Raw genomic sequence first — 22,084 nt, forward strand, 5'->3', positions numbered from 1 at the left:
TTTCAAAAAGCAACTATAAAGCCTAGCTGGTTGTCAAATAGAATCTGCCAGTCCCTAAAACAGGAAAGATAGAGAGCTGAAGAAAGGTGACTCCTTCAACGCTAGGTCCATTGCTCAGAGGCAGAGGCTTCTGAGATCTCCCTGATGAACTTTCCAGCCAGGGAGCTGGTCGGAGTCTTTTTCCAAAAGATCAGGGCTGTCCTTTCCCTCCCTTCAGGCCAGCTAGAGAAACAGCCATGAGGCAAGGAGTGAGAAGTGCCTTGAAGTAGAGGTCCCTGAAGGCTTTGCCTTGACCTCCTGTCGTCTTTCCAAGGGGAAAAGTGGGTGCACAGCTGGCTAGAGGGGGAAGAGGCAGCTCAGACCTGCCAAAAGCTCATTGGCTGGAAAGATCCAATGAATTTCATCAAGGAGCTTCTTGACCAAGGACTGGAAGGGCGAGGGAAGTCAGGTCCTGAGTATGTGTGTGCATGTGCTCCCTCTGCAGCCGCCTCTTCCCTTCTCATCTGCTGTTTTCCAGCGAGCTGAGCAAGGGGGGGAGAATTCAGGGACAGGAGGTTGTGTGTATTTGGGGTGTGTGTGTGAGAGTTATACCCACTTTGGACACACCCATTTTTGCTTTGGCTACCCCTGTATTGGTTAAGGTGTTGGACTATGACCTGGGAGACCATGGTTCAAATCCCCACACAGTCATGAAGCTCACTGGGTGACCTTGGGCCAGTCACTGCCTCTCAGCCTCATGAAAACCCTATTCATGGGGTTGCCATAAGTCGGAATCAACTTGAAGGCAGTAGATTTACATTTTTTTTATTTTTACCCCTGTTGCACTGGCTTGCAGCCCTCAAAGGGCTGCCCATAGGCTGAAAAAGGTTAGCCACCGCTGCCCTAAATGAAGTATGTGTATGTGTGCCTCCTGTGGAGCTGGGAAGCAAAACGCCCTTACTCCTGCTCCTGTTATCTATTTGCAATGGGCTATGACAAGAACTGTACAAGAAATACTCATCTGATGACAGAGTGATCTACAATTAAAAGAGTAGGCTGCCATTTACATAAAGGATTTCTTAGCTTCAATGAATTGTTGGTCAAATAGTTGACAAGTGTCCCAGCCAGTGTGAACATAAGCTGGCCAGATGGCTCTTTACTGTGAGTGTCTTAAAAATACATGTTAAATTTATGCCTTAAACTTGAGGTAGGTCTTGTAGATTGTTTCTTGGCTCTTGTGAATTCTTGAGCTAGATAATGGCAGCAGATAACCTCTGATATGTCACCCAGGGGCAGAAACGTGATGGGTACCCATGGCTTGAAATGGGAGGAACAGAAGCACAAACATGGGTGTACTTTGGCATTAAGGTTGGACCATCCATGCTATCATAATTGAAATTTTAATGTTGGAGGGTTGCCCATGCAGGGTTACCCTCTGTATGTGAAACAGCCACCACCTGCTCAATCCTCAACAAAAACACTTGTGTGGATTTGATGAAAGGAATGTGCTGCCTCCAGATGCTGGGCAAGGGAGAGAAGAGGAGCTTAACGTGCAAGAGAAAGGAGACAGTGCAGTGCAAAATATCTCATCCCAACTAACCTGGACCCTAGAGTCTATGAGGAGCGGATTGCTATCTCTACTGCTAAAGGCTTCAGACATGGATAATCTCCATCCTGCTTGCTGTGAATTGCTTGCTCTGGGCTTGGCCCTGGGTGTGTGCACAAGACAACAGCAATATATTCAGAACAGCCAGCAATTCAAATCATCTTCAGTATCTGGCCCAACTTACAATTTACTCTTGTAGCCTCTTCGACAATTCAGATCAAGAGCTGAGTAACAGCAGCAGCATTTGCTACTCGCATAGGAATGAACTGGCATTATTAAAGTGTTTCTTTACCTTCCACTGTATCCACTGAAATTCGATCAGTTGATTCAAATGTAGTGCATTAAACCATAGCTCATCACAATATAAAATAAAAGAGGGAGAAATACCACAAAAGGCATAAGTCATCGCAGTGGAAAACAATAAAATGGGGTGAGGAATAGATATAAAGCAAGAAATGCAATGAAATCAATAAAAAGTAATGTAATAAAACCTGGTAGTTGACATTTGCAAGGCTAATAATTATGTCCAGCTCAGCCAGTAATTTGCCTAGGTTTAAGTTGCCATCATACCAGTTTCTAGCCACAGACCTCAACTAAAAGATCTGAACCGGGCAGTTCATGACAGATGCTCTTGGAGGTCAGTCATTGGGTCACCATAAGTTGTAATCTACTTGAAGGCACATAACAACAAATTGGCCATAATGAAACATACATAACTAAAATTGAGACAGTTGAAACAGACTTCTCCAGTAATATGTTCTGCATTTACCTTGTAAAATTTGGCTAATGCCATTAAAATGCGACTCTCTTCTCAGTATCTTAATATCCTTGTAAGCAGGAAATCCTGTTTTTAACACATTGACCAATGGGTAATATTTTGTAATAGAACAGCCAGCTATTTCTCTGTAATAAGATGCGTTAGTAAATAATTTAACAGATAATGGGAAAGATCCTTCATCTCATCAAGACCACGGTGGCGGGTGTATGTCGTGTGGCATCTTTCCCAATGTGCCTTCAAGAGCTGTAGAAGACATTAATTAGAACCTGGCAAGAGAGCTCCTTCCTCAAACAGGATTTACCAATATTTGGTAAATAATCCTGTAGGCTTGGTTTGTATTTAAGTAAATTATATGAGGCAGATATCTTTATTGTCTTGAGATAAAAAAAATCTTCCTGCATATGTCTTAAGAGATTTTAAAAAAAATCTTCTTGTATAAACATTATTTGCATGCAATTGAACTTATTGGCCAAGATAAGTTCTCTGGTGAAAACGTTCTCTGATTAGCTAAATTTCTGGAGTAAATATGTTCTGTTTTTGATGCCAGGATTTCTCCCTCAGTCGGCTGAGAGTCAATTGATACTGTAATTTTGTCAGGCAACACTGGCATTCCCTCAATTTTTTTTTTTCAATTTATATACCGCCCTTAGCAGAATAGCTCTCAGGGCGGTGAACAAACAAGATAAAATACAATATATCATAGTAAAAAATCACAAAAACATGTACAAACAAACAACAGAAAGCACAACAAAAACGAAATACAACACAAATTAAGGAGGATACATGTTAAAAGTAGAAAGATTAAGAAAATTAAAAGATTAAAATGCCTGGGAGCATAAAAAGGTCTTTACCTGGCGCCGGAAAGATAGAAGTGTAGGCGCCAGGCGTACCTCTTCGGGGAGGCTGTTCCACAACTCGGGCCACCACAGAAAAGGCCCTAGATCTAGTAACCACCCTCCGGGCTTCCCGATGAGCTAGTACCCGGAGGAGGGCCTTAGATTCTGAACGAAGTGAACGGGTAGGTTCATAGTGAGAGAGGCGTTCCACAAGGTATTGAGGTCCCACGTCGTGTAAGGCTTTATAGGTCAAAACCAGCACCTTGAATCTCGCCCGGAAGCAAATAGGGAGCCAGTGCAGACGCGCCAGAATAGGTGTTATATGCGAAGACCGACTGGTCCTCGTCAATAGTCTGGCAGCCACGTTCTGCACCAGCTGAAGCTTCCGAACTGTCTTCAAGGGCAGCCCTACGTAGAGCGCATTACAGTAATCCAATCTTGAAGTTACCAGAGCATGAACAACGGAGGCGAGGTCGTCCCTGTCCAGATAGGGGCGTAGTTGGGCTACCAGACGAAGATGGTAAAATGCATTCCGTGCCACCGAGGCCACTTGGGCCTCGACAGACAAGGAAGAATCGAAAAGAACCCCCAAACTACGTACCTGTTCTTTCAGGGGGAGTGTAACCCCATCCAGAACAGGGTGAACATCCACTATCTGAGCAGGGAAGGCGTTCACCAGCAGTGTCTCGGTCTTGTCTGGATTGAGTCTCAGTTTATTAGCTCTCATCCAGTCCATTATCGCGGTCAGGCAATGGTTCAGCACATCAACAGACTCACCTGAAGATGATGAAAAGGAGAAATAGAGCTGCGTGTCATCAGCATATTGATGGCAACGCACTCCAAAACTCCTGATGACTGCACCCAGCGGCTGCATGTAGATGTTGAAAAGCATGGGGGACAAGACCGACCCCTGAGGGACTCCACAATGGAGAATCCATGGTGTCGAGTGATGTTCCCCAAGCACTACCTTCTGGTGACGGTCCGCGAAGTAGGAGCAGAACCACTGCCAAGCAGTGCCCCCGACACCCAACTCCGCGAGTCTCCCCAGAAAGATACCATGGTCGATGGTATCAAACGCCGCTGAGAGATCAAGGAGAATCAACAGAGTCACACTCCCCCTGTCCCTCTCCCGACAAAGGTCATCATACAGGGCGACCAAGGCTGTTTCGGTGCCAAAACTGGGCCTAAAACCGGATTGAAACGGATCTAGTTTTAGCCAATATCTGATGAGGGGTCTTCATGGACCAGACCGAAGGTCCTGTTTCTAGATGCAAATATTGGAAATTGGGCTGCTGCTGGCGGGTACTGAGCTTTTTGATACTTAGTTTTAGTTCCTCGTAATCCTACTGAAGAATGCTTTGTATTTGTATTCTGAGGCATCCTTGATTTGCTTGCAGCACCTTCCCATCATGTAAAGTTAGGTAAGTTTCTCCTCTCCTGCTGATCCTCCTCAGCTAAGCACCAGGGCTCTCGCTTGTACCTCCAAGTCCGTATGTTTGGAGATAACAGCGGCGGCTGCTTTCTCAGGTACTCCAACCGCTGCTCTGAAAAGGCATTCTGGAGTGTGGATGGCTTTCTTCTTATATGTTTTTTTTTTGAAGTGGGAAGGTTAGCCACTTGTTATGACACACTAGAGCAACATTCTGGTATTCACAAGACTGCACCTTTCTGATGTGCTGCTCCCTCCATTTTGAGGGATAAAACATAAGCTGTATTTATTACTGACATGCTGTAATTCATGGTTGTTGAAATTAATAAATCCAGTTCACATGTTTTTGTATCATTTGAGCAGGCTAAGCCAGTTGCTTGGTCTGTGTTCAAGCAAACAACAGAATGATTGACATTTGCTTCTAATGCAACTGCTTATTACTATCCCAGCATGTCCCAACACAAAGCTGGTATTGCCCCTGGGGAGTGACAGGATGGCTCCTTTGAGTTTGCTATTTACAAGCATGTGTTTTCTAGTTAGCTTTATAATCAAGATATGCACATATCCTGCTCAGGTAAGGAAGAAGATGAGGAGCACTGCACAGCTAATAGCTTTGGAATGATCCACAATAGCACTATCATTCCACATTCATTTTTGTGTCCCAGAAGGCTCTCTAATCACACTGGTTTTTCAGGATGTAGCCCTTCAGGCTGCACCATTTGTAAACCCCAAACTAGCTTTTGACTGTGATATAGGTATTGATTGGCTAGGATTAGGGCTAGTGCCATCTATTGATAAAAGTCATTCCTATCATTCCCCAAACTCACCTGTGCTGAGATTCTCTTCTATCTCAAAACTGTTCCTTTGGATTTGTTAAGATGTATATACACAGCACTTCCGGGAAGGGTGACTTAGCCTGTGCCTGCTTTTGAGACGGGCTCCTGCCTCAAAAGAAGCTTATTCAGATATATCAGTCAGTTTTTTCTTTTTTTTTTGACTGATTAAACTTCTCCCGGGTAGGGAGAAACGAAGAGATTAACCTCAAAGCCTATTTTTGTTGGGACGACCAGATCTCATTAATTTATGGGACGAGGTCCAGCCGACGAAGGTGGGACGGATTTTTAACAGCAAGCTCTATCTGATAAAGCGAACGTTCACCTTATCTTCTAAGAGAGAACGCACTAACAGGCAAGCACCCTTCTTTCTATATTTTTCTTTTACTTGACTTAAATTGTTGCTGTTTAAAAGAGATTTGCCAGATTGATCAGTTTTTGACATCTCACTGGGGAGCCATAACTTCTCTCTGCTACGCACTAATTAATAGCTTATCTCTGTTCTTGTTGCAAAAAGCTGTCCTGGATTTGCATTCTAAAGATATACACAGAAGAGGGATTTCTATTCCAGATTTTTATTTTGAAAAATATTATACTGTTTTGAGACTACTCTCTTTTTGGTCTATTTTATTTTGACGAATCTGTTTCTTGACGATTGCCATTAATTGTTTCGATCCTGGGAACTGCATTTTGTTTACTTAACTATTGGAGAGATAAGGCTGTCTGCTCTGTTTATACTGTGATGTCACCAAGTTTGGAGTATTAACCCAATTGTTGCTGAAATAAGAAGTGGTTTTCCTATATTTTTCTTTTAAAATGGCAATTAAGAAAGTGGCTGAAAATCTGGAAATAACTATGTTTCAGAAAATAATGGATGAGATTGAGATAATGAAAATTGAATTGAGTAAAATGAAGCAGGAGATTAAAGATATAAGGGTCCCTGTGAGAGAGGTGATCCTGGAAGGGGTCCCTGTGAGAGAGGAGACCCCGGAGATTGGAACAGGGGTCCCTGTGAGAGAGGTGACCCTGGAGACTGGAATAGGGGTCCCTGTGAGAGAGGAGATCCCGGAGATTGGAACCAACGTGGAACAGGAACAAGATTTGGAGTCTATGGACTTTAGAAATAAAATCTATTGTTTGGAACTCAATGTTATCTCTGAAGAAATGAATGAAGATTCTAGAGATAAAGTTATCAATGGCATGGATAATCTTCTGGACTGGAATGATGTGATGGAGCCCAATATAGAGAAAATCTATGGAATTAACTGCAGCCATGTGACAATGGAAAAACTTTTAAGAGATGACCCAGTGTATTTTGAAAAAAAGAACAGAGATATGATTTTACAGCAGTATTTCAGCAACCTATTCAGAATGGATGGCAAGAAAATATTTGGGATAGAGGTAATCCCCATCAGACTCTTACTATATGACTATGGCTTTGACAGCAAGATTATTATGGAATACTGATAATGGAAGATTGGATATTGAAATTACTGGACTTAACAAGACTACTGAAGATGGAAGATGGAAAATGGAACTAATAGAGATAATAGAACAATGGCTACTGAAATTATTGAACCTAACAGATTCTGATGTGATGGATTAATTGAAATGTTTATTTTGACTATGGTTATGACAATAAGATTATCATAATTAGTAATGAGATGGATTAATCGATATGCTTATCTGGAAAAAAAAATTGATAGATATATTTCTTAAAGAATTGAAACCTCTCTTTGACTTTTTGTGGAAAGAATAAAGTAATGTTTATGAGATTTGATGATTAAGTAAGATAACTACTGGAGGAAAGTGATTTTATAATATGACTTAAGAGACAGGATTGTTATATATTATAGACTTATAACTGATTTGATCTTTGACAAATGGGAAGTCAATATTTTACTCTTTATTTTTTATTTTTGTTTTTTTTTTTCTTTTTTTCTTTTTGTTTAACTATTTTTGATTTTGTTTTTTGTCTTTGAATGTTTTATGATTTTGTCTTGTATGTTTTATGAAAATCTGAATAAAAATTATTGAAAAAAAAAAAAAAAAAAAAGATGTATATACACAGAACAGACAAATTGTGCATCCTTGAAAATGGTCACCTAAATCTAATGGTAATCGTGAGCATGGTTGATTTTGCCATCAACCATTCACATGAGAGCATTTCTTTATATTGCAAATGTTGTTATGTGCCTTCAAGTTGATTACGACTTATGGTGACCGTATGAATCGGTGACCTCCAAGAGCATCTGTCATGAATCACCCTGTTCAGATCTTGTAAGTTCAGGTCTGTGGCTTCCTTTATGGAATCAACCCATCTCTTGTTTGGCCTTCCTCTTTTTCTCGTCCCTTCTCTTTTTCCCAGCATTATTGCCTTTTCTAGTGAATCAGGTCTTCTCATTATGTGTCCAAAGTATGATAATCTCAGTTTCATCATTTTAGCTTCTAGTGACAGTTCTGGTTTAATTTGTTCTAACACCTAATTATTTGTCTTTTCCACAGTCCATGGTATGCGCAAAGCTCTCCAACACCACATTTCAAATGAGTTGATTTTTCTCTTATCCGCGTTTTTCACTGTCCAGCTTTCACATCCATACATAGAAATCGGGAATACCATGGTCTGAATGATCCTGACTTTAGTGTTCAGTTATACATCTTTGTATTTGAGGACCTTTTCTAGTTCTCTTATAGCTGCCCTCCCAGTCCTAGCCTACTTCCGATTTCTTGACTATTGTCTCCATTTTGGTTGATGACACTTCATTTTGAAAATCTTCTACCATTTTTCAATATTCTGTCATGCTTCACTGTAGACAAGAAACAGAACCCAGGGTAGATAGTGGCTCCTATTGTGTTCTGTGGCACACAGTAACCAGACTTTAAAATTGGCAATATATGAGGGTAGAACCTGCTTTCTAGATGATGGGATGGCAAGAACCAAGGCCAAGTTTACCCTTCCTGCCAGTACTGTCCCCAAACATGTAAATAGCTGCCATGCAGTCAGGCTATGAGTAAGTTGCATTTGGGGTAAAACCTACTTACTGAGATGGCTTGCTAATTTCAGATGTAAGGCTATATGGTAAAGCAATTCCCCTTTCATAAAGCATCTTCAGGGGTGCAGCAAAGAGTTTCATCCCACCCCCCAAAATATCAACGACTGATTTACCCTGCTTGAGGCAATGCCCTTAATGGCTGGGACAGAACAAGGTCAGTAGGTCTCCATCTGATCACCTTCTCCGCTGTCTTTTAGAAAGAGAGAGTGGGTTAACAGCCAATGCCTCTTTCCCAGATAACTGTAAATTGCAGATCTCAGCACCCTTAGCGAACTACAGTTCCCAGGATTATTGGGGGAAAGCCATGATTGTTTAAAGCGATACGAAACTGCTTTAAAGGTACAGTACAGATAGGGCCTAAATGTCTCAACTCCTGCCTGTGTGCCACTAAACTACTTCCGTTCCACATTCAATTCATAATCTCAAAGGACAGACGTTATGTCTCGCAGCTTCCTAACATCTCATAAACCTGCTCCATGCTCCAAATTACTCCCATTCAACTATTTCTTCACTGCTTTAAAAATTATCAATTTTTCGGATCTCCACCGCCGTTCAAGCCGTACAATTTATAACCTCAAGCAATACATTGCTGCTCCTTTATAACCAAAAGATCGACATCAGTTTTTGGATTCTCCGGTGCCAATAACTGCTCCTGACAACGGGAGAAAATAGCTAATGAAGCTCCAGAAGCGGCAGCCGGGCTCTGCTCCTTACGCTGCCTAACACGCGGGTGGGAGGAACCTTGTTAGCCCGGCGGGCCAAACATCTCTCCCTAACACCTCGCAGGCAAAGTTAGACAGGCGGGTGGAGCCTCAGTTGTCAATCACTAGTGTCACAGTGAAGTCAGACGATTTTTTTTTTTTTAGCTACTGAGATCTTCAGAATTCCATTTCAAAGCACAGTACTTTGAAAGGGACTTTGCAGGAATCTCCACCGACTGTTAGTCTCTTACTCTCTTAATCAACCGCTTTTCTCATTTCTCTTTTCAAACTCCCCTGTCTTATATACCTCCTCTCTCCCTCTCCTTCCGCTCGCTCTGCCTCTCTGCCCCTTGCAACATGGCGCGGACCTCAGAGATTGGTGACGCCGTCTGATGATGTCATTGGCCGAGGCGCCGCCGCGGGAGTAGCGCTCCAGCCGGCGGAGAGAGCGAGCGGGGCATGGGCTTAAAGGTCCGCTGTGCAGGTTGGAGCTGGAAGTGGCGGCGGGTGAGTCTCGAGCGGCGGGGAGGAGGGGTATGCCCAGCGCCAGGGTTCCACCCTTTAACGTACGAAGTAATGAAGAGATGATAGTAACGCAAATGAAGAGAGCGTCTCTGAGCATATATGGAATGCGTGCTTGCGTTTCCCTTTTTCCAATCAGAAACCACTCATACAATATCTTATGCTGAAGAAGAAAGGCGGCTGTGAGAAGTGGAACTTAAGCTCCGGCATCTCATATTTTGGAAATTTTAAGCCTGCAGCAGAGGAAGAGAGGGCGTGGAAGAGTTGGGTAGAAATGGGGGCGGGTCAATGTTTGGCATGAAACAGCAGAGAATAGCTGAATGGGGGGAGGAGTTGTCTGGCCCTGGGATAGAGACAACCCTCCTTCGCATTGGGATCCTGGCGTTTCTATTCGTTTTGCAACCTGCTGTTTAGTAGGCATTTTTGGCAACGGAGCCTTCCCTCAAGAAAATTTTGCCCCAAATGAAAACCTGCCCCAGCTTTCATCCAGACCTTAGTATGCCAATAAAGCATCTTTAGGGCCATTCAGGAGCAGAGATTCAGACTCGCTCCCTGGTCTGTCTGTTTCCTTTGCTGCTGTAAAGATATGTCAGGGCTGTACAGAGCACAAAAGCGACCAGGCAGGAGAAGAGGAAGGAGAGCTCCAGGCCTTTACAGGAATAAAGGGGATGCCCAGGACAAGGCAGCATAGCTTGAGGCAAAGGTGTGCCAGGAAAGGCTGTGCTAATATATATTTTGGTCTGTATTAAGCAATCCTCACAGGAGCTCACTGACATAAGGTGGAGCAGGGAAAGAAGTCAGATGGGTGGAGCAGAGAGGACAAGAGGAGAGTGGGAAATCTTGGAGATGACTGGCCAGATGAGAGTCAGAAAAGGACAGCTGCTGTTTCTGCCCCCCCCCTTAAGTGCCTGGAGGAGGGGTCCGGCTGACCAATCCCGAGCTGTTAGTATAATTGGTTTGGTGCCATCCAATGGGGGGGCAGGTTCAGTGAGGACATGGGTAAACAACACAAGGGCAGGTATTTTAAACAGCCTGGGTCACTTGCCACCTGGACCCATTCCAGCAACGTGCTGTTTCCACCGAGCCAAGCTCAAGGTCATTTGTTTATAATCAAAGAGTATGGTCTTTAACAGGAATTGGCTTTTGTGGTAGCAAAAAAAGGCCAAGCAGGTGCCTGGGTGTCCAAGAAGGTCATATTGAGGGTTAACGGTAAGAGATACAGTAGAAAGAAGTGGATTGTGATATAAATGTAGTTAAGTAAATAAATATAGTGGCTTGTTTTAATTAGTAGATGTTGGGGAAATTGACATTCACTTGCAGGGAAGGATGGTGTGGATAGACAACTCAAGGGCCTGGCAAACAAACATTATATCGAGAAGGCCCTTTCTGCTCTCACCTGCAGCCCATCCTCAGTGGCCATCAAGGACAAATTGTTGCAGGAATATAGTGGCAGAAAGGCAGGGACTGGGCACTTGTGCTGAATAAGGAGAAAGCCCACTCCCTTGGTATCTAAGGGCTATGCGCACATGTTCCAAGCCAAAACTGTCTCCACATTTATCCAGGTTTTGTTCTGCATGAATGAGACCCTGAAGTTTTTTTTTGTGGGGGGGTGAGGATTCCATATCTGGGCTCTTTTTGTGTATACTGTGATAAGATTATTGCTGTGCTGATTTCTGGCTCTCCATTTAAGGCGTGTTAAGCAAATGCCTGATCATTATCTAACAGTTGTTGATAGCGAGAGCTAATCTGAAATGTTAATGCAAAGTACATTGGTATCTCTTTGCTTGTTTTACATAATTGGTTCTTCTTTCATTAGCCCTAGTGAGGGGCAACAGCACTGAAGCCTTTTGATGTTCAACTTTTTACCAAGTGTGGACTGCACACTTTGAAACCTACTCCACCCATATAAAGGCAAGAGGGTGTTTTAAAAAAGAAAAAAGGGGGATAGAGAAAAGAAAGAAAGAAAGCTGAGATTCTGAGAGTGCTGATTTCTTTGCCTGTTGCTATGTTATTTGGAAATACAGTATATACTCCTACTCCTTATAATAGGGCAGGGATGGGCAACCTACAGCCCTCTGCCTAATTTCATGTGATTTTATGTCTGCCTTGGATTAAGCTCAGAAGCTTTTTGTGGCTTATCAGTTCAGGCTTCTGGCAAGAGCATTATGTTCCTTCCCCAGCAGTCCATTGCTTGTGTGTGTGTGGGGGGTATTGAAGAGTGAAGGGACGCGGTCTTGCAGCCTTTTGGAGCTTTCCTCATTCACTGCTGGTTTTGGACCTGCCTTCCAATGGTGCACAGCCCCTGTAGGGAACTGTCCAGTAGGAAATGAAGAAAATTAGTTGCCTACACCTGCAGTGGTGACTCAGAAATGGCCTTCCCTCCCTGTGTGAACATCTTGCTGCCATGGAATATCCCCAGCAGCAGGGTGCAGATGCTAGCCTCAGGTGGAGGTGATGATGTTTGTTGGTAGGGATCTCCTGGGTAGAATGACTCTGGAGTCCTTGTGTTCCAGGAGCTCCTGGGATGTGATACCAGTCGCCTCCTCGTCCCCTCTCCTGCTTGTTCTCAGGGGCACAGTTGACCAGCAGCTTTGCTGCTGGAACAAGCATATGAGGTGGGGAACCAGGTTTAAAGGATGCACACTGCAGACTGGACATCCTCTGGTCCTAATTCTCCCCTTGCCAATGGTTTCTTTTGGTGTCTCTGAGGTTCAGGGCTCCTTCACACACTACAAGAAGAGTTAGAGAGGAAAAATCCCAAGGAGAGCTAGGACAGGTTATAAATCTAAATCAGAAAATCTAAGAAGTTCACATCAGAGACAACCAAGAACCCCTGGATCTCTCTGCTTTGGATTTTTAAAATCTGGCAAGTGTGTATTGATTCCAGCTCACCAGCTTTTGCCCAAGGTTGGTGTTCTCAGGTTCCTTCATTCAGCAGATGCTGTCTGATAAGCAGAAATTGGGTTCCACAGAAACTGGATGTCTTTGCCAGAAAGTATTTAGGGTTGTTTCTGCTTTTGTGCAAAAAAAAAAAGAGGGGGGGAAAGCTTTGTGACCTGATCCTAGTTCCAGTGCATGGTTATACAAGGGAAACAACTTCCTCTAATAAGTGTAGGAAGTCTTGAGCCCAGGGGCCAAATGTGGATTCTTTCATAATAGGCATATCTCACCAGCCCTGCTCTGTGCCTTCCTCTGGTGCTTTGCCTGGCTGTAGTATGCCCTTAAAGTATGGTTGTGCTTCTGGCTTTCCTGGATGGATGTGTGTGGAATCCTCTGACTTTTGCATAGCCCTCCGTTCACAGGTAAGAGGTAAGAGGTTGCTCTGCCTACTTTTACTTCTGGCCCTGTCCACCACTGTTATGTGGCTGTCTGGAATGGTGCCCATGCGGAAATGTCATGCTTGGGGTGAAAAAAGTTTCCCCATCTCTGTTGTGAACAGGGTGGTTGGATATAGACTGGTGACCCACAGAAGCAGAATGAAAGGTTCTGACTGGTGTGCATGGGGATGTTGGAACACTAGATGTGCAGTCCAGATTTACAGAATGAGTAACCTGGGCTAAATATTTTCTGAACTCACTTCAGCCTCTACTTCATTTACATTCTCTGGACAAGATTGGGGTCTTTTCATTCCATCATGTGTCATCTTAGCAACAATAGCAGGGTTTGCTTGTTCCTGGTGATAAAGTTCACAACTCTGGGGAGAGAGTGAGAGAAAGTGACTGACTGAAACAATATGAGAATTGAAACACAGCCACCCTTCAAAATCTGCACTTATCCAAATTTTGCCATGCAGATCTCCAACCGACCAGTGTTTACAAAAAGGCTTATATTAGGTTAAAGTGTGCATAACAGTGAATATATTAGTGAAAATAACATACAAAAATGTGTTTACTAGAATAAATTGCTTACAAAAATGTACATTAGTCAAACCTGCATACAAAAATGTGTGTGTTAGGAAAAATTGCACTAAAATGTTGAAGAATTTTCATGACGATTTTTAAAAAACCCACAAATTGCTGCAGAAATGTGGAGAATTGAATATAAGAATGGGAAACTGAGCAACTGAGAGAGCCGAAATTGACAGATCCTTCCATCCCTACTTTTACATAAACATGCATCAGACTGCATGGTTAGTGATGTCCCTAAAGAGGTCTCCTGAAGCCCTCCGTTGTTCTCTGGGGTGGTTACTTCCTGAATTAAGTAAACAGCCCTGAGGCTTACCTTTCCTCATCTTCATTCTTTCATCTTGCCATGCTTCAGGAGCATGGGAGAGATGTTTGAGAAAGCCATGCCTATGCATCTGACAGCTATTTGCCACGTGGATATGTGTGCAACCCTTGGAGAAATGGGGTTCTAATTTGCAGTCAATAGGCTGACAAAGAGATTGAATGCTTCTCACTCTCTTTTTTTAGTTGCCTTTAGGATAACTGATTTGACCAGCTCCACCCCCATCCAGCCCAGATGAAAGGAAGATAGCTGAATAAGGGATAATGTTTGCCTTCTTCCCAGAACCCTTTAGCCTCCACTGGGCCTGGCTCTCTGCCAAGCCAGACATTAGCATGCTTGCTGCAGTCAGTTCTTGCCAGTTCCAGGGTTTCCTATTGTTTGTGCCTAAAGCACAGCTGATGTGTTTGCTCTGTTATTTTCCAAAAAGGGGTTTCAGTTCCTTACCAGATGTAGGGCCCTTCTGCCAGGAATGTCTCCAGTGCAAGCCTCATTGAAATGAACAAGATTTGTAATGTCGTTTGGTTATGTTTCATTTTCTTAGCCTGAATGTCTTCTGAACTAGGAGGAGAAGTGAGCACCTCCAGCTGAACTACCTGTTTTTACTCTGGCTTTCTTAATGCTGAGTATGTTTCAGCAGATTACCATCCCCCAGTCCCCACCCTTGCTTCTTTGGAAGATAGTCTCTTGGCTTACCATCGGGCTCAGGATGCTGTTGGAGAACCAACTGGCTTCCCCCATCCTTCTCCAAGACCACATCTTCACCTCCACCAATGGAGATGATGTGTGAAGGAACACTTTTAAAAGGAGCATATATTTCTGCTGCAGGTGGGCATGCACATGTGCATCTGGCACCTTATTTCAAATTGAATGCATGCGCGGCATCTCTGTCCCCACACACAGTCACAATATAGGCCAAATGACCACAAGCCATGCATGGAAGTCTGCTTTCCAGGACAGGGAAACAACTTCTCTGCATTCCAGTTAGCATAGAAATGTGTGTCCACTGTATAAAATGAGTTAATTGTACCAACTTTATACCATTTATATACTACCTATTTTGTGTTGCCTGTTTACTACTGCAATAGCACTTTATACCACCAGTGATAACTGGAAAGTTTGTACACCTAAGAGCTCAATCCTCTGCATGTTTAAGCCCCGCTCTGTTCAGTGTGGCTTACTCCTACGTAAGCATGCATAGGATTCAGCCTAAATAGTACATCTGTGTTTAGTTACATTCTTGTTACTCTACTGGGTAGGTGGGTAAAAACTGACCTGCTACTTCTTGTCTTACCCTCCATACATGTGCTTAGGGGAAGTTTAAGGAGTTCCAATTCATCAGTGCATTTGACCATGTTTCCTAGGGCATGATTTAAGGATTGTGGGTGGTTCCTTCACTACAAAGGCAATTGTCTCCCATTTGTTGACGTGATTTATTGAAGCCGCATATTCATGCTTTGACGGTCCAGCAGATGTTAGGCTATGTATGAAATCCCTGTTTAGCACTGCTGATGAGGATGTTGTTTTCCTGTTGTCTCATTTTAATAACGTGGTTTAATCCATGGCAATTTCTGTGTTCTTTTCCTGCTTGAGGCTAGCACAGCTACTCTTCTAGAGTGGAAAGCAGCTTCTGTCCACCTTCTTTGTGCCTCACTATCTCTTTCTGAGGTTGACACTGGATGTGAAATGAGGGACGGTTTGCAGATGCGGCAGTCTCTGGGCATGAAGCAATAGTGTTATTGTAAAACATACAGGAAGGATAGTGTGACCCTGTTCTTGTGCTGGAAACCCAGCTAAAGCCACAGTTTGTGACTTCTGCAAGCTGCCCTGCTGATTAGGGAAGAGAAACAAGTATGGCCCAAGAATAAAGGTTCCGCTCTAAGTCACTGTGGAGCATTTTCCCCACAAATTGTAGTCAGGAGAAGTGCCCGAGCAGGTTTTCTTGTAGGCTGATAGCCTTGCCTGATGCCAGCATTTGTCCTGTGTTTGCCGCCATTCCCCTAGTAAGGGCGCTTTCACAGTGCCCTTTGTTTCATTATTCTGACGATTTCTTACCTGGTAATTCGTGCATTATATTTGACCTTTCACATGATGCACAAGCTAGCTCCGGAATTCTTGTGGAATGTAATGCAAGTTTAGCTCAAATTTCCGTAATAAATGATACCAGAAATAATCCGTTAGCTAAACTGGGAACCCGGAAGAAAGCTGGAGTTTTTCGCTTAGCTGCAGCCACTCACATGACAAGCATCCCAGCATGCAGTGTGTTCCTGCCCTTTAGTCAAGCAGGGGTTTGTTTGTTTTTGCCTGACGAATGCTGTACTGGTATTCCGACATTGGCACAGATAGCAGCAGCATTTCCCCACACACCCCTGTCTTGACACAACTAAAACAATTTAAAAAGTCAGATCCTAAAGGGAGAGGGCTTGCATGATGATGGGACAAGATCTTAGACCTCCTACACAGTGGGAAACAGTGTGCATGGGTGAGGGACGAAAACAAGCCATGTGAAATACCGTTGCGCAAAATGCCAGTACATCGGCTGAAAAAGCTGCTGTTCCTTAATGCAAGAGGTACTGCAGTGTGAAAGGGATTTTAGAAATCGGGACAGAAGTGCTATCTTTTTAATCCGTTAAACTAATGCAATCAGCCCCATGTGTGAAAGCAGCCTAAGTGTGTGCACGCCATGTTCCCAGAGTGGGAGAGCAGAGGTTTCGTGAGACTGCTGAAGAAAGCACATTCTGGGTGTGTATATCCGTTTCAAGTTTTCTTGGATCAGTAGCCATAATGTTTCTTCTCACTGTGCATCCCTGGCCATTTCATGTTGTCTTTGTACCTCTGTATGTTACATTATGTGGAATGCCCACTCCAAAGACTGTGCAGGTAGCGTTTGCCAGTCATCATCCTAGCTCACCCCACCCACCCACCCACGCCTGTGGGCCTGCTTTGAAAGCTTCTAGTTAAGCATGGAAGTAGTTAACCCTAACTGCAGAGTGGGGTGGAGGGATAGCTGGTTAAGTTGGCTTTGAAATATTAAGAAAATGCAAGTATTATTTATATATGATGGCAAGGATACTATATGCTAAACATTAGAAAGACAACAGAAAACCAACCAGACGGAACTGATTATGGGAGCAGTTGAAGATAAATGAATAACGATGATGAAACTGCAAGAGGATGATAAGGAATCACTTACTTGCTGGAAACGTATAGTTAGTTACACTAAATAGCAATTAGAAATTGCAGGCGCTCTTGTGAAAAACCTGTGAACATAAATATGTTGGAAGCGTCTATGGTAAAATATTTTTGGGATTAAATAATTTGTCCTTTTTTTTTTCTTTTTCTTTTTTTAAATGTTGACTTCCAATTTATCGCAGATCAGTTATAAGTCTACAATATATAACAATCCTGTCTCCTAAATTATATTATAAAATCACTTTCCTCCAGTAGTTATCTTAATTAATCATCAAATCTCATAAACATTACTTTATTCTTCCCACAAAAAGTCAAAGAGAGGTTTCAGTTCCTTGAGAGATATATCTTTCAATTTTTCTCCAAATAAACATGTCGATTAATCCATCTCATTCAAATCTGTTAGGTCCAATAATTTCAATAGCCATTTTTCCATTATCAATGTTAATTCCATCTTCCATCTTCAATAATCCTGTTAAGTCCAATAATTTCAATAACCATTCTTCCATTATCAATAATCCTATTAAGTCCAATAATTTCAGTAGCCATTCTTCCATTATCAGTATCCCATAATAATCTTGTTATCATAGCCATAGTCCAAATAAACATATAGATTAATCCATCTCGTCAAACCAGTTTGATCCAATGGTTTCAATAGCCATTCTTCCAATATCAATATTGATTCCATCTTCCGTCTTCAATAGTCCTGTTCAGTCCAGTATTTTCAGTATCCATTCTTCCATTATCAGTATCCCATATTAATCTTGCTGTCATAGCCATAGTCATATAATAAGAGTCTGATGGGAATTTCCTTTATCACAAATCTTTTCTTGCCATCAATTCTAAATATGTTGCTGAGATATTGTTGTAAAGTCATATCTCTGTTCTTTTTTACAAAATGCACTGGCTCATCTCTTAAGAGTTTTTCCATTGTCACATATCTGTAGTCAATTCCATAGATTTTTTGTATATCAAGCTCCATCACATCATTCCAGTCCAAAAAATTATCCAAAACATTGATAACTTTATCTCTATTATCTTCATTAATTTCTTCAGAGACAACGTTAAGTTCCAAACAGTAAGCTTTATTTCTAGTATCCATAAACTCCAGATCTTTTTCCAATTCTACATTTGTTCCAATCTCCAGAGCTTGTATCTTCCCTTTAATTTTTCTTTTCTCATCTCTAATCTCAACAATCTCCTCTCTCACAGAATCCACTATTTCTTTAAACTCCTGCGTCATTTTACTAAATTCATTTTTCATCTCCTGTCTACCCTGTCTCAGGGTTTGTTTCGTTATCTCTATCTCATCCATTATTTTCTGAAACATAATTTCTTCCATGGTCTCAGCCACTTTCCTGATTGCCATTCTTAAAACCACAAAAACAAAAATTATTTCAGTCACAATTGGGTTAATATTCCAGGCTCGATGAAGTCACAATGTAGACAATACAGCCTGCCTTATCTCTTATGTTCAGGAATACAAAACAAATTTAGTTCCCTGCTTCAAAAAAGTTAATGGCATCGTGAATAAGTAGATTCGTCAAAATGAAATAGACCAAAAAAATAATAATCCCAAACATATAATGCTCCAAAGTTCATAAATCAAATTTATTTTTTTTTCTCCTCCTCGAAATAGAAATCCCTCTTCCGTTTATATCTTTAGAATGCACTTCCAGGCCAGCTTTTTGCAATAAAAACTAAGATAGGCTTTTTCAATTTCTTTCCTCCTTAGTTTCATGAATAAAGGAGAAAGTTTTTAACTCACCCAGAAGATCTTTATAGCTGATTCATTGACAAATCTCTTTTTGCAGCAACGATTTAAACCAAATGAAAAAAAAAATATAGAAAGAAGGATGCTTGCTTGTTTAAGTCCGTTCTTCTTTAAAGAAAAGATAAACGTGTCGCTTTTTCAGTTAGAGCTTGATGGACGTCCTCCGTCATTGCTGGCTGAACCTTCTCTCATAAATTAATGAGATCCAGTCCTCCCAAACAAAAACAGGCTTTTATGGTTAATCTCTACGTTTCTCCCTGCCCGGGAGAGAATCTTCACCAGTCAAAAAGAACGTTCTGACTGATTTAAGCTGAAAAAGCTTCTTCTGAGACGAGAGCTCGTCTCAAAAAGCAGGCACAAGCGAAGTCGCCCTTCCCGGAAGTCATAATTTGTCCTTTTCTAAAGTTCATGCTTGGTCTATACACTTATAATTCTAAGTGGCCCAGATGGTCACATATGGCAAGGTTTGGGTGCTTTGCTCACATACCTGCTGGCTGGTTTGAGGGTGGAGAATCCTGGACAGTGTTCTGTAAAGAACAAATATTTTTGAAATTAACATTTCAATACATCTTTGGCAAGGTATGCTAGCAAATCCCTCAGACGTTCATCATGCTCACGATGAAGCCCTTCTGTTCTTAATGTAAAGAAACTGTTCCTATATCTCTCTGTCAAATGTTGGAGGTTATGAAACCAGTTTATTTTCATATGTGTAGCCTACCTTAGCCCACTGACTAGCCAAAATATGGGAGACCTCCAAGCAAGCTGTATCCTTCTCTTGAAAGATGCCAGTCTAGATGGTCATACAAGTGTGTGTGAGACAAATGAGGGGAACAGGGCTGGTGTCATGTGTTCTTCTGCACCCTGAATTTAGGTGAGCCCCGCAGCAAGAATGCGCTTCCACTTGTCCTGCTCTGTGCATCAGGACCATGATCCCACCTGCTCTGAGGCACTAGTTCAGACTTTTATTCCCTGCAAAATCATAGCAGTGCCTGCCCCACACTCTTAGACAGTAGGGCCCACCAAAGTTGAGAGGCCCACATCAATTCCTCACCCATTAACCATAAAATACTTCAAGCCCAATTTTATTAAAACATGTGCTTCATATTCTTTTGGGTCCTATATGAATATTTCTCTTGTCTGCAGGGTCCTTAATGGACTGGGCCTGGAAGCAATATCAGTAGCCATCATGGGGCAAAGTGAATCAGAGCCACAGGAAGAACAGGAGGTATTGCCTTCTTGTTGTTCACCCCCTGGCCGTCATGTCTGGGACAGAGCTGTCTTGCTTTATCACCTAACTAATCATCCATCCATCCATCCATCCATCCTTCCTTTCTGCTGCTTTTCTCTCTCCCTTCCCCAGGATAGACCTGTTCTAGGGAAGCCTCCACCAATGCACATGCCTTGCAGCTTGTGTTGTCATGTAGACACAGCTTTGTTTCTAGATGGAGACATTAATGTTGCTTGTTGGTTGTGTTGTGTTCTATTTAAGGCCTTGAGAATTAATGGGGCCCTGGTTGCAGTCAGAAGAAAGTTTTATGCATAAACTGTATGGAAATGTACACATGGCTGCTTGAAGCATAAGCTAGTCTCTAGCGCAATAGACAGTGCTACACCACAACGCCCTCTAATCTGTTTCCCTGCCTCTTTCTCTCCCTCTGTTTCGGAGTACTCTGGCCCTCCCCTTCAGTGCCTGCTGTATTCTCTTCTGCTGCAGGATGCAACCCTGACAGCTGTGCTTTCCAGCGTCAAGCTCTTTGTGGAGGATCAGCTCCAGACCAGCATGGTAAGGGGGGAGGGACAGAGGAAGCTGCACTGGGTCTGTCTTGGGTAGGTATGCAGTGGGATGCTGCTGCCTGTGGCACAACAGTAGGAAACAGCTTCCTGGTGCAGACACTGGAAAGGCTGTAATTAACGTTCCACACTGCTTCTGCTTGCAAAAACAGCCTTTTTGTGAGAGGGTGTAAAACCTGAGGAAGGGGGAACGGATCGTGGAATGCTGGGGAAAGGTGTTGGTTTCTTTCATCATTTGAAAAGTGGATTCTGGGCTTCATCTCCCCGCTTTGATCAAACACCTCACCAGGTAAATGTAGGGACTGGCCCCATATGTGGTATTGCATGACACAGCCTAATGAGTGAAGTTCAAGACCCTTACTTGTTAGTTTATTTTATCTTGCTTTTCTATGCAAGGTGACTATCCAACCATTAATGCAAAATCAAATTCAGATATAAGAGCAACCAATAAAAATCATAACATCAGAGTAAGCCAGTTAAAATGCATCAGAAAATAGCACTAGGGAAAAAACACTTAAGCCGCAGCATCTGTCATTGAGAGTCCAAAGCCTGCATAAGCAGGAGTCTTGAATTCCTGCCTGAAGCAGGAAGAGAAGGCCCCTCAACAGGACTTCCTGGAGTGAGCATTCCAGAGTGTTGGCAATCACCACTGAAAAGGCCCTGGCTGTCAGATATACCAGAAATGCCTCTTAACAGATTTCCCTTGTTGTGTGTGTACACACATTACAAGTACTTTAAGTTTGTTGGGCCAAGTTTGTTGGGCCTTAGGTTTTCAGATCTTCCTGCCATCTGCACCTGTTGACTCCCCATTATAGGCAGGCTGGCAAGAGACCTGCAAACCAAGAAAGAGTATAAATACATGATAAAACTCTAGGCAGCCCCTCTGATGCAGGATATCACATTGGAAGGTGTAATAACAAGCACATACCTCAAGCCAGTATTCAACTGAAACTGAAGGCAAGCTGAACCAGCAGCATTTTCATTAATCGCCCCCCCCCCCACAAAAAGCACTGAGGGATTCCAAAGCTGAAGGCCCACATCCAAAAAGGACCCATCTTGTGTGGCCATCCACCACACCTCAATTTGTGCAAGGTTGCAATGCAGAAGACGGCCTCAGGTGCTGACCTGAGTTTGAGGATAGATTCATACAGGAAGAAGCCTCAACATCCTGGCCTCACACCATTTAAAGGTTAAACCCAGCACTTTGAATTGGGCCCGGAAATGCACTTGTAGGTCAGTGAAGATGAAGATAACACAATATTGGCGTTATTGTCTCAATACAGCGTGCGCTGGTTAATACTCTGGCAAGTGCATTTGGGACTGATTGTCATTTCTGAGCACTATTCAGAGGCACCTGCACAGAACACAT

General features: G+C 42.7%; 1 protein-coding gene across 22 annotated transcripts in view; it reads left to right on the top strand.

The window, feature by feature from the left end:
- Positions 1–9,564: 9,564 nt before the first annotated feature.
- Positions 9,565–22,084, top strand: part of PNPLA6 (patatin like phospholipase domain containing 6) — a 57,047-nt gene continuing 44,527 nt past the window's right edge. For 3 of the 22 annotated variants that reach the window (XR_009757666.1, XM_061582780.1, XM_061582801.1), the window contains exons 1-3: positions 15,518–16,703; positions 20,068–20,149; positions 20,591–20,707. Coding sequence is in view for 20 of the 22 variants with exons in the window: in XM_061582780.1 (XP_061438764.1) it covers positions 16,645–16,703; positions 20,068–20,149; positions 20,591–20,707 (258 nt within the window). In the remaining 2 variants the exon portion in view is untranslated. The other 19 variants (XR_009757660.1, XM_061582774.1, XM_061582791.1 and 16 more) reach the window with 16 other exon arrangements.

The sequence above is a fragment of the Rhineura floridana genome, chromosome 1, assembly GCF_030035675.1.
Source record: "Rhineura floridana isolate rRhiFlo1 chromosome 1, rRhiFlo1.hap2, whole genome shotgun sequence".
Lineage (NCBI taxonomy): Eukaryota > Metazoa > Chordata > Lepidosauria > Squamata > Rhineuridae > Rhineura > Rhineura floridana.